Here is a 17,082-nt window from a genome sequence, read left to right on the forward strand (position 1 = left end):
GCTTGCTTTTGGAAGGTGGGAGGAAATCAGAGTGCTCGGCGAAAACCCATGCAGAAACCAGGAGAACGTACAAACTCCTTTCAAACCCCGGTCACTGCATCAGCATTGCCCTAACCGCTATGCCTTTCACGTGCTAACCATTCCGTCTGTGTTGAAGGATATAATGTTGAGATCTTGAGAAACATTAAGTCTAACTGCAAGGTTTTACTCAAGAACCACACAGATTCACATTACATGAGACAGATGGCGTTTTGATCTTGCTGTGAATAATATTGTTTGCTGCATGAGTTTTTTCCTTCGGCCTTTTCTTCTCTCTCTATCCCCAACCCTGCATCAATACCTCCCTGTGGTCAGTCAATGATCCATAACACCAACTTGCTTATTCCTTCAACAGAGGCTGCTTGAACTTGGGGACACTGGAACGGAAGAGGGGTGGGGATGGGGGGTTGGGAGTCTAAGGCTGGGGGTAGAAGGGTAGATAGGCTGAAAAACTGTGGGAGAGGGCGATAGACTACCAGCAGTTATTGGGGAAGGCAAGAGTGCAGCATGGGGAGACAACAGGATCAGGAGTACAGAATGGAATAGGGATACCAGTGCCATTCAGTGTTAAAGAGAGGGAAATGTACACTGGTAATGACAGGTAGGAGGAGGGAAAATTGGAGATTAACGGATCAAGAAATGGGATTCTGAGGGAAATTAAGGAATAGAATTGAGAAGAGATATCACAAAGAGACTGTTACTGAGGAGAGTGAAGTGGAACTGGTGGCCAACTGGTGTCAATCCTCAGCCCACATTGAACAATGATGAAGGGAGATTCAGTGAGAGCAACATTGAGCATAAACAGCAAAACTTTCTTATTGGAGGAGTTCATAGCCTGGCACTTTTTTGGTGTGAATATTCCTTGCTATATATCAGTGTGTACCTGAACGTGCTCTACATAAACTCACTGATGGTTTCATTTGCTGATGAGTTGTAACCTAAAGCAAAACTTGTCCAAGTATTTGCAAACATTGGTATTTCCATCATTGATGTGGAAGGGACGTCACTGATAAAGAAGGTGCAGGCCTTGGGGACTGCCTTGAGGTGCTCTGACAATGAGGATCTGGGTCAGGGAGGTTGGGCATTGCAGTACATTCTGTAGCTTTGTCAGAGAGACATGATGCCATACTCAATCAAATGCTAAGCAAAAAAAAAAGAGAAGCTGGAGGGAAGTCAGCGTCCATGGTGAAAAACCATCAGGAAACATTCTGGGACTGAGCATTTGTCTCTCCAGGGATGCTGGCTGGCCCACTGAGTCATTTCAGCTTCTCGTCGTTTGCTCAAGGTTCCCATCTCTGCAGTTCTTGTCCTTTCTGATCCTTATCACCAAGGGTGCGTGATCTCGCCTCTGGGATCCGGTTCTTAGTCCACTTCATATCACTTTCATATCAGGTGTCAGGTCACTCATCTGAGTGCTACTGGTACCATGTAACCCTGTACTACCTGATGCATGGTTGGCGACTAAACCAAGTCCCCTACCAGGCTTGCCTGGTGTGGAGGGTGGCTAGACATTCTGCAGGATGAAAAACAAGGGCTGCCAAAGGGTGGACGAACCCTCTGGGAGGCTCAATGGCCATCTACCAAACAGGTGCCATCGATCAAACACGTGTCATAAAGCACGGAAAGGGCATCCCTTGCATCAAAGCTTGGTTTGGCCATTCACTGCCACAGAAATACCCCCCAGCCATCTTGGACCTCACTATGCCACTGGATCTGGGAGGGGATGTTAAGAGGGTGGGTCTGGACCTGTGCAACCGCTACTCACCTAAATGCATTCACTCACATACTGTTCCTTTCTGAGAAGTGGGGTATCCTCATATCAAACCCCACAAAATGACTGAAAGGAACCACAATCATCCTATCGGACGGATAGCTGGAAGATATCAGGTGGAGATCAGGAGTCAGGTGGTCTTGTCAAGCCTCAAATTAGATATCGATAAGTACATTGCTTATGAGTAACTGGTGCATGACCAGCACTGTCAGTGATACCCTCTCCCTCTCTACTCCCTGATGATTGAGAGGAGGGGGAAAATTAACTGGATTGATTTGATACTGTCTTAGGTGCGAAAATGATACACTTGGCCAATTTTCCACATTTTGAGGTAGACGCCAGTATAATATCTGTACTGAGCAAGCTTGAATGAATCTATAACTAGACCTGAAGCACAGGTCTTCAGTACTAGAAGCTGTGATGTTGTCCATTCCCATCACTTCTGGCAGAAATGACACTCTGTGACCTTCCTTGACACTAGGCAGAATGAGTCCAAAGGGCTGGAGACTGGCTTGTGTGATGAAGGAAAAGGCTTGTGGGGTTGGGATCTTAGGAGAAAGCAGAGATGACTCATCCATTCCACAGTTCTGGCTGAGGATGGCTACAATTGATGGCTACAAGTGCTCCCATGCTGGGCCTTGCTGCAGACAAGGACAAAGTTCTTCCCTGTTTCGTTGTTGTGAACTGACGGAGGACACATTGCTGTCTGCTGAGAGCTGAACAGTAGAGAACAGCATTGTGCAAGGCACATTGGTGCTTTGCCATATTGATTATGTGTGCCTCCAGCTCCCTCTCTCCCCCTTTGCACTCCTTAGTTTGACCTTCTGGATTGATGATAAAGACGAGACATATAACGGACTGTGAGGTGACTGATTGTGAAGGCATTCATTACTGCTGCAGATCATGATCTCGATCAAGAATGTCCAGTTTCCAGCTGTCAAACCTGTGCTGAGCCACCCCTGTTGCTCAATAATCTTGCAAACACCACATTATGGAGGTGTGAGCAGACAAATAAATTTTGGAGGAACTCAGCAGGTCAGGCAGCCTCCCTGGATTGAACTGGTCAGTCAACAGTTCGGATCTAGACCCTTATTGAGGATGGAGAACTTGATTCTTTATTTCACTTGGTTGAGTGTGAAATATTGAAGTCTCAATCTCAGGAGGACCAGGAACCGCCACCCTCCTCTACATGCTAATAACTCAGGATTAGAGAAAGTAGAAAGTACCAAGTTCTTTGGAGTCCACTTAAGAAGTGACCTATCCTGGACACATCACCTCACTTGTCAGGAGTTGCAACAGCGACTGCACTTGCTGAGGAGAATGAAGCGGGCAAGGCTACCAACCATCATCGTGTCACCTTCTACAGGAGCTCTATCAAGAGAGTCTGGCCATCTGCAGTGTGGTTTGGTACGGTTGCTGTTGAGCATTAGATTGGAGGACAATACATAGTACCATAAGAACAACACAGAGGATCACTGGGGTCTCCGTCACCACCCCCTGCATCGATGTGATCTATCAGGATCATTGCTTGAAGAGGGCAAGCAAAATCACCCCAGACACAGTATCTTTCAGCTACTCCATTTGGGAAAGAGCTACACCAGAACCACCAGGCTGTGAAACAGTTTCTTCCCACAGTTAGTGAGACTGGTGAATGATTGATGAACTGCTCACATTAACATTTTTTCCTGAACATTTTATTTATACTTTTTAAAAACTCAAACAGTGTCAACAATTGAGCCCGCAATCACCAATTCAGCTGTAAAAAAACACACTTACATTCTCTAATTATATGCAAGTTTCACCATCGAGTCCAATTTCCCCCTCCCATCCCCCCATTTCACAAATTACATACAAAGACAAAATTAAATAGACAATCACCTCAGAGAAAGAAAAAGCAGCAATAATTTAGCCCTTGTCCTTTATTCCTGTGACATTTATCAGTGACCCTTCATCTTTGTGACAAGTTAGGGACATAAGGACAGAATGTAAAACAGAACAATTACACTTAAAGAATTACTTTAAAAAATAAAAACAAATCCAAAGGAAAAACAGTAATCGTAGGATTTGTCAGGACCTCACTGTCGGTCTTCAGGTTTTTAAATTTTCTATCCAAAATTCTACTATTTATTTGCCAAGATTTATTTTTATTTTTATATATTAATATATATATATATATATATATATATATATATATATACTGCATATGTAGTGTTTGTCTGTAAGTGTGTTATGTCTGGTTATGTGCCTGCATGCTTTGCACCAAGGACAGAGAATGCTGCTTCGTCAGGATGTACTTGTGCAATCGGATGATAAGGATGATAAACTTGAACTTCAATGAAGTCATGCATTACATTTCATTGCCAGTTGATGGCAGTGTTTCACGATATTCTCTCTCTCCAACCACCCACCCCCACCCCCCCCCCCCACCCCCACCTCACCCCACAGTAGGGGAAGGCAATACAACTGAACATTTGATCAAGGAGTTCTGGACAAGGTCTGACTGAAACAAAGCTGATGGGTCGAAGGAAAAAATGGTGGATCACAAAGAAGCCGAACAGATGCACCTTTCTTATGGAATTCTTATTTTTTAACAGTTTACAAACCAGGAGGACAGAGTCTGCCCTTGGCCTCATCCAATTGAAAACTTGAGGAAGAACATCATATTCCTGCTGGACAGCCTTCAACCTAATGGCATGGAAACTGATTTTTCCAGTACCTCACCCCTATCTGGTTCCACCTCTCCTTTACTCACTCATGTACTTACTGTATTTCCTCCTCTCTCTAAACTTTCTTCCCACACCCTCTTCGTAGTGGCCTCTCCTTCTTTCTGACTCTCCAACTCTCACACCTATCTCATACTCCAGCACTTCTTGGCCATGCCCCAGCCTCCTTCCTATTCACTCTAAGTTATATCAACCCCTCTCACTTTGGTCTTGATAAAGGGTCCAGGCTCAAAACTAACTGATCAATTCTAGCCTGGATGCTGTCTGACCTGTTGAATTCCTCAAACAATTCTTTGATAGCTCAAGACATTTTAGACGTCAGTATATTGATATTTTACAGAAAGGCGAGAGGAAACAAAGCGTGAGCAAAGCACAAAGTGCTGGAGATGCTTTTGCGTGTTGCTCTAGTTTATCAGTATAGATCACTACAGCACAAAAAAAGGAACTTTGGCCTATCTAGTCTCTGCTGGACTATTATTCAGACTCTTCCAAATGGCTTGCACGCAGACCATAGCCCTCCCTACCCATTCCATGTCCAAATTATTCTTAAATGTCAAAATTGAGCCCACAATCACCAATTCAGCTGGCAGCTTTTTCCAACTCTCATCACTCTATGCGTGAAGAAGTTCCTCCTAATATTCACCTTTCATCCTAACCCATTTCCTCTTGTTCTTTCTCATGTGACCTGAGTGGAAAAAAACTTGCTTGCATTTTCTTTAACTATGGAATGAAACACGAAAGCCCGCAGATGCTGTAAATGTAGTAAAAACACACAAAGTGCTGGAGGAGCTCAGATGGTCTTGCAGCATCCATCAGAGGTAAAGACATATTACGAACAGTTCGGACCAAAATGTTGGTAATATTCCTTTACCTCCTATGGATTCTGTGTGACCGACTGAGTTTCTCCATCATTTTGGTGTGTGTTTTACTCTATCCATACTGCTCATAATTTTGTATACCTCTATCAAATCTCTCCTCATTCCTCTAGCCTCCAGGGAAAAAAAACCTAACCTGTTTAACATTTCCCTGTAACTCAGTTCTTCAAGTCCCTGCAACATCCTTGTAAATCTTCCCTGCACTCTTTCAATCTTATTGATATCTTTTCTGCAGTTTTTCTCATTTGACAAAAGAGCAAGGCTGTGCACTGGTAAACTGCTTCTCCTTGGAAAATGCCCAGAGTGCTCTGTCCATCTCATAGCATCTTACTATTTTTCTTTTAAATCTATGACAAAAATAGCAAATGGTACTTATACTCAGCAAAGTGGGGCTGCAACAGTGGGAAGAGAAACCCTGTTAACTTTTCAAGTCAAAGATGCTTGATCAGAACTGGAAAGGATAAAAGGCAAGTGACCTATCGTGGACACACAACTTCTCCTCACTTGTCTGGAAGCTGCACTTCCTGAGAAGGATGTAACAGGCAAGGCTACCAGCCACCATCATGTCAACTGTCTATAGGAGCTCTATCGAGAGACTCCTGGCCAGTTGCATCACAGTGTGGTCCAGTTGCTGCAGAGAAATGGAAAGGAGGTCAATCCACAGGTCCACAAGAGTGGCAGAGAGGATCGCTGGAGTCTCCCTCCCATCCATAGATGTGATCGACTGGGATCGTTCTCTGAAGAAGGTACACAAAATTATTGAAAACCCCTTCCACTCGGCACATAGCATCCTTCAGTTGCTCCCGTCAGAAAAGAGATACAAGAGTATCAGAGCCAGCACCATCAATCTGAGAAACAGCTTTATTTAATTGTGTGGTGCGCTGTAGGTCAGAAGCAAACACACAAAACCAAAAGACTGTACAACAGGCTTTATTTGACATAAACTTCCACAGAGCCAGATGTGAGGAGAACTGCTATAAACTCTGAGTGTCTTCGAAGGGCTGGCTCAGGCTTGTATCCCGGAGAGTGATTGACACCGGACCAGGTGGGGCTTGGTCTATTCAGGTCAGCTGATTGACAGCCAGCCAGGTGTTGCCTTGTCCCCATGCTCTTCTGCAGGTACAGGTTTCCCCCTGCAGTAGGCCAGTGGTGTACCACTACAAGTTGTATATATGAATACTTATTCGGCATATGTATTGTTTGCATGTGTGTTTTGTCAGGCTGTGTGTCTGCATGTTTTGCACCGAGGACTATAGAACACAAATTTGTTGGGTGGTACTTGTGCAATCAGATGATAATAGAATTAGCTTGATAAAGTTTGGAAAACTATAAGAAAATTTGGGGGGGCACTGTCTCTGTTAGGGTAAAACCTGGGGGATAAGCTGTAAACAAGGTTATATGGTCAGTAAAGGATGCACAAATAGCCAATAGATTCTAGATACAGCAAGCCCTCTATTTAGATTTAATTCAAACTCAGATCCCTGGAGCTAGTAAACAAATTCTACATTTTATTAGATCTGTTAATTTTGAATTATTCACACAACAAAGTGTGAGATTGTTAGGTCTGAGAAATTGCAATTCTACCACATCTTGTCCTGCAATATTTGATTACTGAACACATTATATTTAACTTAATTTGTTCATCACTAATATCAAATAGCATGAGAACATGAGACATGGACAAATGGGCCAGCCTGACCATTCCATCAGGACTTGGCTGAACTTTTACTTCACTTTCTTCGATTTCCTTAACATGCACGCATCAATTGATCCCTATCTCCAATACACTTGATGGCTGAACATCTGCAGCCCTCTTGGGGAGAGGATTTCAAAGGATCACTAGATTCTCCTCGAGCCAGGAAATATAGTGTGAAATTGGGCCCTTTGGCCCATTGAGTCTATACTGAACATCAAGTTCAGTGTATTATCATCTGATTGTACATAGTGACTTGTGGAGTTCTGCAGACATCTGTTCAGGGGCCCCTGTTCTTTGTGATTTCTATAAATGACCTGAATGAAGAAGTGGAGGGATGGGTTTGTAGCTTTGTGGATGATACGATACGAAGGCTGGAGGAGTTGAAGGTTATTGTAGGTTACAATAGATTTTGGACAGGATGCGGAGCTGGGCAGAAAAGTGGCAGATGGAGTTCAACTATGAGGTGATGCATTTTGGAAGATCAAATTTTAAGGCAGAGAACATGGCTAATGGTAGAATACATAACAGTACGGAAGAACAGAGGGACCTCGGGTCCAAATCTTAGATCTCTCAAGAATGCCTTGCAGATTGGTAGAATAATTAATGAGTGAATTTTTCAAATCTCCAAATTCACAGGACTTACTCTGTTTGTGAAGCTCAGCTAAATATTTGTCAAAACTCGTACAATGTTTCTGGTCACAGGAGAAAAACTTTAATCTCTCCAATGTGACATTTTTACTTGGGAAAAATTACTCAAATCTTGTCATTGGAGTGTCCAACGTGAAAGCTGCCTCATCAATTTGAAAACTGTTATAGATGTCCAAGGCATCTTCACCCATTACATGCAAAAATATAGACACTTTCTGTTTCCCAACAGTCTCTCCCACTCCACTAACCACTAAATAAATGTTGAAATACTGTTTGAAGTGTTTCCAATTATTGACTAGATTGCTGGTAAACTGCATCAGTGCTGGTTGACTTAACTTATCCATGACGGGAACTATTGTCCTTTCTTACTCTCTCAGACACTCTGACACCATGTTATGCTTGTTCTTTCAAGAAGAACGACTTTATGTGGGTTTAACACTTAACCAACTTTATTTTCAACCATCTGTTTCAACTATTCAACCGATTTCCCCCAACAATGCACACGACTTCTGTTGTATTCTAATTCTGGATTCTGCCAACTGTGCACATTGTGTGCTGGGAAATGTAGTTCTTATTTACACAATTCCCAGGGTGGGTGCTGCTGCCCTACAGTGGGTGGTGGAAAGATCCAAGGGGGTGGTGAGGAAAAGGGTGGGGGGGGGGGGGGTTGATCCGAACCTTTAGTCTAGTTATTATTGTCTGCTGCAAAGTTTAATGAGAAAACCAGTGCAGTAATTTTCTGGTCAGACTCAGGATGGCAGTAGTGAGCAAAATAAATAGCAACAAGGCATTCTCACGAGAGCTGGTCTCAGTGGCTGCTATGTCACCACCCCCCTCTCAGCGCCGCCACCACCACCCTCTCAGCGCTGCCACTACCCCCCTCTCAGCGCCACCGCCCCTCCCCCCACCCCGCTCAGCACTGCCACTGCCCTCCACCCTGCTCAGTGCCATCATTAACCATACCACTAGTTCAGCATCACCACTAACCCCCACCCCACCCCCGCGACATTATATGGGGAGGCATTTGGGATGTGACCTGGAGGCCAAGGGGTGGCAGCTGAGAAAGTTTGGGAACCACTTCTTCTCACAGCTTGTGGGAAGAAGTTATTCCCCAACCTGGCAACCTGATTTTGATGCTCCTCTGTCTTCTTTTTGATGGTAGCGTGTTTAAGATACTGTGTGCTGGATGGAAAGGGTCTTCTATAATTTCTTAAGCCCTATTTAGACCACTCTCCCTGTAAATGCTGTTGTCATTGGACAAAAGGGAAACCCCAGTGATCTGATCGGCTGCTTAATGATCTTCTGTATAGACTTCCAGTCTGATACTTTGCAGCTACCATACCACACAAAGATGCAGCCAGGCAAGATATTCTCAGTTGTGCCTCTATGAAAGGTTATCAAGATGGGGGTCAGAGGCCTTGCCCTTCTAAGCTTTCTGAGGACGTGTAGGCGCTGCTGCACCTTCCTGACTGATTAGGTGGTATTGTGAATCCAGGATAGGTTGCCCCATATATGTTCACCAAGGGACTTTGTGCTCTCCACTCTTTCCATTGAAGTGTAGTGGAGAACGATTGACCTTAATCCTCCTGAATTCCACAATCACCTCCTTTGAACTCAAGTTGTTCCTGCACGATTTTCAAAATCCTCTCTGTAACACAACACATCATTGTTGGTGATGAGGCCCAACTAATGTTGAATCATCCACAAATTTGATGAATCTGCTGGAATTGAATCTGCAGTGCAGTTGTGAGCAGCGTGAACAGAAGCAGGAGAAGCATACAGCACTGGCGACTGTGATCTTTCAGGCATGAGAGGGGCATTGAGTCCCAGCAAAGACAGTTTATCCACCAGCCTCTGAGGTAGGATTGTGCTGAACACCAAGATGAAGTAAATGTACAACAGCCAGGCACATGGAGGCATCATTCACTAAGTGCGTCAGGTTAGAGAGGAAGCTATTGCATCAAGAACCTGTCTTTACACAAATCCTACCTTAACCCACTCATTCCCACACTTTTCCATTAAATTCTCCTAGATTCTACCATTTGCTTACATGCAAGGGACAATTTACAGGGGCCTAGTAACTTATTTTGGGATGTGGGTGGATATCAGAGCACCTGGGAGGCTTCCCACGAATTTCTTCTCAACTCGGTCCCGAATCTTCGATCCCTCATCTCGAGATAGTGACTCCAGGTTCTTATTGCTCTGGCTAGGAGATGAAAGTGTCTTGCTATGATTTCAGCAAGACTTTATTTATAAGCAGCACCCTTAGTGTGTTGGTTAGGGAATACAGTGCTAGTGACCATCGCTGTCAGTAAGAAGTTTGTACGCTTTCTCCATGACCTGCATGGGTTTCCTCTGGGTGCTCCGGTTTCCTCCCATCTTTGAAAATGTATGGGGTTTGTAGATTAATTGGTCACATGGGTATACTTGGGTGGTGCAAGTAGGGCCTGCTACTGACTGTCTCTAAATCAAAAAACCTTACCATATCCTGCAGGGTTTCCCTTGCTCTTGGGTAGGTTAGCTCGCAAGATGGCATTGTTCAGCGTATTCAGATAGGTTGGCATGCTGTGATAACCTTTGTTGTTGTAAAAAGCCTGCAGAAATTAAAATGAAACATTGTCAGCATTGATCAAATGCTCACCTTTGTGCTATTTTAAAGCCAAATGGTAATTGGTTTCATGTTCCTTTTGAAAACCTAAGTATTGGCCTCTTGACAGCAGATAATGAGTTCTCAGAGAGGATGAACCAGTTCCAATAATCAGACATTTCCCAGATATGCAAGTGAATCAAAGTTCTTTCAGGCATCAAGAAAATAAATACTCAAGGATTACATTATTTTGTTACTTCAGGCCTGCAGTTCTCTACACCAAATGACAATTTTGTCAAGTACACTTGCAACATTTCAACTACATCATGACAAGATCATTTTTAGTTGATAAGTTGTTTTTAATTAAGTCTAAGAATGAAGGTACAGTTTCTCAAACCAATTTTATGTTCAGAGACAGAACTAATATTAGCTGAGCGCATCAAGCCCAAAATCAGACTCTACCAAGGCACAATGGTCACACAACAAAAAGGCAGAACAGGCTACGCACCATGAGCTGGTAACTGAGATTAATATTGATGGCCACTTGATGGTTTGCATGCACATGGTGGGCCAAAGGGTCTGCTTCTGTGCTGCTTGGCTTCATAACATTGAAAGAATGGAAAAAAAAAATCACACCAGCGTGGCTTCATCATTTTCACCTGAATGACAACAGGCTCCAGAAACCTACCCTTGAGCTATCCAATTCCATCCGCTGGGGCTAACCCAAGCATTCAACTGGTGTGTGAAATTTGGGTTCGTCTTGGACAGGTGCATGGACTGAGCAGGATACAGCTCAGTTCTCATTGGTTGATGATGCCCATTTGTGCACACAGAACATAGAGCAGTAGAGCCAGGAACAAGCCCTTCGGCCCACATGTCTGTGATGAGGATGACGTCCAAATCAAACTAAAACTCTGTTGCTTGCACTTGATAGTGTCATCCCTGTGGTTTTTGTAACTTTCCATGATTGATCGACACATCTGCTCCTTCATCTCCCAGTGGCTATTGGGAGGTTGGTAGTATAGCCCTACCAAAGAGATTCCACATTTTGAATCTCTACCCACATTGCGTCAGTCATTGAGCCCACCATTAGATACTCTCAGAGTACAGATGTCACTGTGTAGGAAGGCTAAGTTTCACCAACTGTCCTATGTTCTGCATATGCTAGACAAACCACATTTCCAATGTGTTACAAGTCCAGAGGACCCCAAACCCAGCAGCAATAGAAATTCACCAAGGCAAATGGTTACTTAAATAAAAGTTGCTTTTAATTTTCTTTAAACATGAAAACAGGATCAAACTTTAACTTATTACTTAACCCCCTTCTAATTCTAAGTGCACATATCTGAATGTGTGTATGTTCAGGAAAGTTCTTTAATTCACAATCCAATCTCACTTCTCACTCCTCCAAGTTCACCAGTGTCAGGCAATTCTTATACTGTGCTTGTTGGTTTCACAGAGATATTTGTTGCTTGTGGGACACACACAAACTGATTACCTCCAATCAGTCACTTCAGTGTCTTGCCAAAGAAGTTGCCCCATCATGGGTTTTCCAAATGATAACCTCTTCTTCCAGGTCATCACAGAGTTCCTCTTGTTTCCCTTATTTCAGGTGAAACACTTGGAGTAAGGACAAGGGTTTTCAACAGGCTGAACTCAGAACTCACATCCCGTCTTCAAAATGGGGTTTTAACAAGCCTGCCAGTTTGTCATTTTGCAGCCTCCAAAAGCTACTGTAGAACTCTCTCTCTCTCCCCTTGCTTGCAAAACCACATGACCCCTCTTAGAACAGCAAACTGCAACCAGACAGATTGATGGCATTGGAATCAGTTTGTGAACCTGGATATCTCTTGCTTTAAAGACAATAGTCCATTTACACCACAGCATCAGTCCAATTAACACCAGTCCCATAGGCATTCTTCAAAGTTTCTGTAAAGTCACTGTGGACGTGAAGCCTCTCTTTCAGCAAAGTTCTTGCATTTTAAATGAGATGTGTTTTGTTACTCTGTTTGTGAAGTGACCTACACTGAACCCCCAGAATCTCTTTTAAGGACATATTAAATATATAATATAAAATATAATATACCCTGTAACAAATGTGATTTCCACACCTGTCAAGCAAATCAAGGAATGGCATGAATTGTAATTGAATGTGCTACCTTTTTTCCTTGTAATCACAAGAGCTTGCCTCTCCCCAGTAAATGTCTCCTGAAACACTTTGCAGAGATCTACCCCAACCAACCAATTTTCCCCTGCAACCGCTGCAACCGTGTCTGCCTGTCCCGCATCGGACTTGTCAGCCACAAACGAGCCTGCAGCTGACGTGGACATTTACCCCCTCCATAAATCTTCGTCCGCGAAGCCAAGCAAAGACATCCACTAGTTTTAAGTCAAAGTTAAGAGTACAAAAATTCAATCTAGATTTTGCCATTTTGGGAACCCAGGCCTAAACTACAAAATAATTCAGGTTTATATCTGAAAACACACAAAATGCTGGTGTGCGTTGCTCCACTTTTCCAGTATTTGCAGTCCTTTTTGTGTGTCTTTATAATAGAATGGTTGCCTTGCTAAAATGATGGACAACCAACCAGGTGATGGGTATAAAATTATCATTCTTTCCTCCTACTCCCCATCCCCTTCACTCTCCAGAGAGCTACACATCCCCCATCACTTCAGCATTCCTCTCTTCTGCCCTCCCACCCATATCTGCTTATGACCTCTTGCCTGTTGGATAGTGCTCTTCCCCCTGCCCTTCCTCCCTCCTCTCCATTCCTGGCTCCTCCCCCACCCCTACCATTTTATTCAGACACTTGCCTGTTTTCACTCAGACATTAGCCCCTTTTTACTGGCACGGTGTCCCAGGAATTAACTGGGAATTTACTGGGACAGGATCCAGTGTAAAAGGAACACTGCGAATGGCAGTGTCAAATAATGCCATTTCATGCCAGGGATTAACCGCCCCTACCCCTACTTATATCCCAGGCATTTGCTAACTCCGGCGTGCTGAAAAGGGACAGCAGTGGGAAAGGGTCAGCAGAAAGTCACCTGTTTCCAATTGAAGGTAGAACACACCAATCCCCTGAGAGGAATTGTGTTCAGTGGAAAAGCAATTAGTGTCCCAGTTAAGGGAGGCCCAGTGGAAATGGGCTTTCTATTCCAATTCTGCACAGCCAATTAACTGGGATGCCAGAGGTAAAGGGGCTATTAATGAAGGGCTCAGGCCCAAAAATTTGGTTCCCTTTGCCTCCTACACATGCTGTATGACCAGCTGAGTTTCTCCAAGCATACAGTGTATTGCACTAAATGATCATTCTGGTCCTTTTCCCACTTAACTTCTAATGTTGCTGACAATTCTCCTGCAGTGCTTGCCATTACCAGTGTAAATGGGATCTGACAGATCCATGGTACAATTTTCTCAGTTATCCATTCGGCTCATCTGCTGAAGACTGATGCTGGAGTTCTGGGAAGCTTCTCTTAATTCCAATGAAAGGTGACAGCTGGTTTGTTAACATTTGATTTTGGTCATTTAGAAGCTTCATGATCATTCTAATTTTGTTCAGCCTCCTTAACAGCAACACTACAAAGCAATTTATGTGGTGAAATTGTGCATCAGATGACAGAACCTATTTAGAAGTGTCCTACAATTTGGAGCAAGTCGAGTGCAATGCGGTAAGATGGAACTCCGTCCTCAGAACACAGTGTTGGAGAACCAGCTACCACATGTAACAGGAGACTGTTTAGAGCCTAGTTCTGGTGAAATTTCAGCAAACTTGTACACAGTAGCCTTCTTGGGATTAATAGCATTTTGTGGGAGCATTTTCCATTTAAAAACAGCAAGCAGCAGGCCTTGAGGTTACGAAAAAGGGATTGGGCCTGAAATGGGCCTGAAATGTCGGCAATATTATTTCAGATTTAGATTTCAAGTTTGTTACCAGAGTACATGCATGACATCACATACAACCCTGAGATTATTTTTTTTTCCTGCGGGTGAGCTAGAATTACCATGTAGTGCAAAAAAAACTAAACCAATTATGTATACAAACTGACTGTGCAATATAGAGAGAAATGAAATCAATAAAGTGCAAAAAGTATGTCCCTAATTGAGTTTGTTGAGGAGTTTAATGGTGGAGGGGTAGCAGCTGTTCCTGAACCTGGCAGTGTGAGTCTTGTTGGACCTGTACCTCAGAGATAACAGATAGTGTGCTGGGTGGTGTGGGTCCTTGATGATTGCTGCTGCGTTCCCTGATGATGTTCCCTGTGGAAGAGGTATATCTTTACCTCCTATGGATGCTGCATTTTCTCCAGCATTTCTGTGTTTTGATAGGTTATGATCTGGTCTCTGTAGCATAGCATCATTCCTCATGGCACGGGTGAATATATTGTTCTCTTGGTGAAAAACTTTAGAATAATTTATCTTTCGCTAATATTTCTTAATGATCCTAGCTTCCATTTCTTATGACTTCAGATATGTCATGCATTATTGTGTTCTCTTCATCACAGCATAATTTCTGTATGTACCTCCTTCTTTCAATAAATATTTCTAGTTTCTCCAGCATAGATATGAATCTAGTTAACAGTCCTCTCCACTTCACTTCCTTAAAAATGTCCTTTGTTTCAAACTCCAGAGCTGAGACCTTGACTGTTGATAAGTGAGGCATTATAAGTATTCCTTATCCAACAGTAGCACAGTCAGGAGCAGAACGGTTAGTGTAGCAGAGGCTGCACGGTTAGTGCAATGCTCTTACAGTGCCAGCAACTCAGGTTCGAACCGGCACTGTCTGTAAGGAGTTTGTATGATCTCCCTGTGTCTGCCTGGATTTCCTCCAGGTGCTCCAGTTTCCTCCCACTCTTCAAAATGTACCGAGGTTGTAAGTCAATTGGGTGGCACGAGCTTATGGGTTGTAAGGGCCTGTTAATGTGCTGTATCTCTGGAAAAAAAAAGGCTAGCTGATACTTTCTCTCTTCATCGCAATTGCAATGATTCTTTGTGGCTCTGGGACTGGAGAACTTGAGGAAGGATGGGTTGGGACTTTTCAAATTGGAAACCAAGAGGCTAAAAGGCTGCCTTATGGAGTTATAGAAAGCCATGAGGGGCACTAACAAGGTGAATGGTCACAAGCATTTTCCCAGGATAAGGGAGACTAAGGCTGGAGGGAAAAAAACCTAAGGTGAGAGGGGGGAAATATTTAAATGGAACTTAATGGGCAGGTAGTGGGGATGTGGAACAACCTGCCATAGCAAGTGGTAGAGATAGGTGCAATCACAACATTTTGAAGATATGAGGACAGGAACCTACCTAGGATCAGAGGCAAATGCAGACAAATTGAGTAGGTCTGGTTGGCAACTTGTTCAGCATGGATGAGTTGGGCCAAAGGGCTTGTTTCTGTGCTAAGAATCTATGAATTCATCCACTAACTGGTGCAAACTATTGGAGAGGATTCTTAAGGATAGGATCTATGAGCATTTGGAAAAGTGCAGTCTACTCAAGGATAGTCAGCATGGCTCTATGAAGAGAAGGTCATGACTCACAAGCCCAATTGAGTTTTTTGAGGAGGTAACAAAATAGATTGATGAGGATAGGGTGGTAGATGTGGTCTACATGGATTTTAGTAAGGTATTTGACAAGGTACCCCTCGAGAGACTCGTTCTGAAAGTCATGAGGCATAGGATCCATGGAACCTTAGCTGTGTGGATAAAAAAATTATCTTGCTGGTAGAAAGCAGAGAGTAGCAGTGGGAGGAAGGTATTCTGCCTGGAGGTCAGTGACTAGTGGAGTCCCGTAAGGATCTGTTCTGGGACCCCTGATCTTTGTGATTTTTATAAATGGCCTGAATGAAGAGGTGGAAGGATGGGTCAGTAAGTTTGGGGATGACACGAAGGTTGGAGGAGATGTGGATGGAGCTGAAGGTTATCAAAGTTCCAAGAGGATATAGACAGGATGTAGAGTTGGGCAGAGAAATGGCAGACAAAGTTCAATCCAGATAAGTGTGAGGTAATGCATTTTACGAGGACAAACCAGAAGGCTGAGTACAGGGTTAATGGTTGGTTACTTAGAGTGTGAATGAATAGAGGGACCTTGGGGTCAAAATCCATGCATCCTTCAAGGTCGCTGCACAGGTTAATTGGATAGTTAAGATGCTGGGCATCATTAATAGGTGGAATGAGGTCAAGAGTAGAGAGGTCTACTCTACAAATCTCTGGTGAGTTCACAATTGGAGTATTGTGTTCAGTTCTGGCCACCTCATTATTGGAAGGATGAGGAAGCTATGGAGAGGGTGCAGAATTGATTTACCAAGATGTTACCTGAATTGGAAAATAAGTCTTAAGAGGTTAGTAGAGTTGGGCTTTTACTCTTTGGAGTGTAGAAGGATGAGGGGAGACTTAATAGAGGTCTACAAGATTATGAGAGGCATAGATAGGGTGGACAGCCAGTGCCTGTTTCCCAGGTCAGGAATAGTAAACACCGGTCGAGATATGTACAAAATGAAGGGAAGGAAGTTTAGGGGGGAGATAATCAGTGATAATTTTTTTTACTCAGAGTTGTGGGTGCCTGGAATGCCTTGCCATGGAGAGTGAAGGAGGTTGAAACATTAGGGGCATTTAAAAGACTTTTAGACAGGCACATGGATGGAAGAAAATTAGAGGGTTACAGGGTTGGGTAAGTTTAATACCCTTTTTTTAAGGAATATATGGGTTGACACAACATTGAGGGCTGAAGGGCCTGTTCTGTGCTGCAGTGATCT

The 17,082-nt window shown here is 43.5% G+C and overlaps 1 protein-coding gene across 4 annotated transcripts in view; it reads right to left on the reverse strand.

Annotated features, from left to right (window-relative positions):
- Positions 1-17,082, reverse strand: part of abca2 (ATP-binding cassette, sub-family A (ABC1), member 2) — a 478,875-nt gene that overhangs the window by 57,744 nt on the left and 404,049 nt on the right. For all 4 annotated transcript variants that reach the window (XM_069932956.1, XM_069932974.1, XM_069932964.1 and 1 more), the window contains one exon: positions 10,235-10,346. In XM_069932956.1, coding sequence (XP_069789057.1) covers positions 10,235-10,346 — 112 coding nt within the window. The remainder of the gene's footprint in view (positions 1-10,234; positions 10,347-17,082) is intronic.

This window comes from Narcine bancroftii, chromosome 1 (genome assembly GCF_036971445.1).
Source record: "Narcine bancroftii isolate sNarBan1 chromosome 1, sNarBan1.hap1, whole genome shotgun sequence".
Classification (NCBI taxonomy): domain Eukaryota; kingdom Metazoa; phylum Chordata; class Chondrichthyes; order Torpediniformes; family Narcinidae; genus Narcine; species Narcine bancroftii.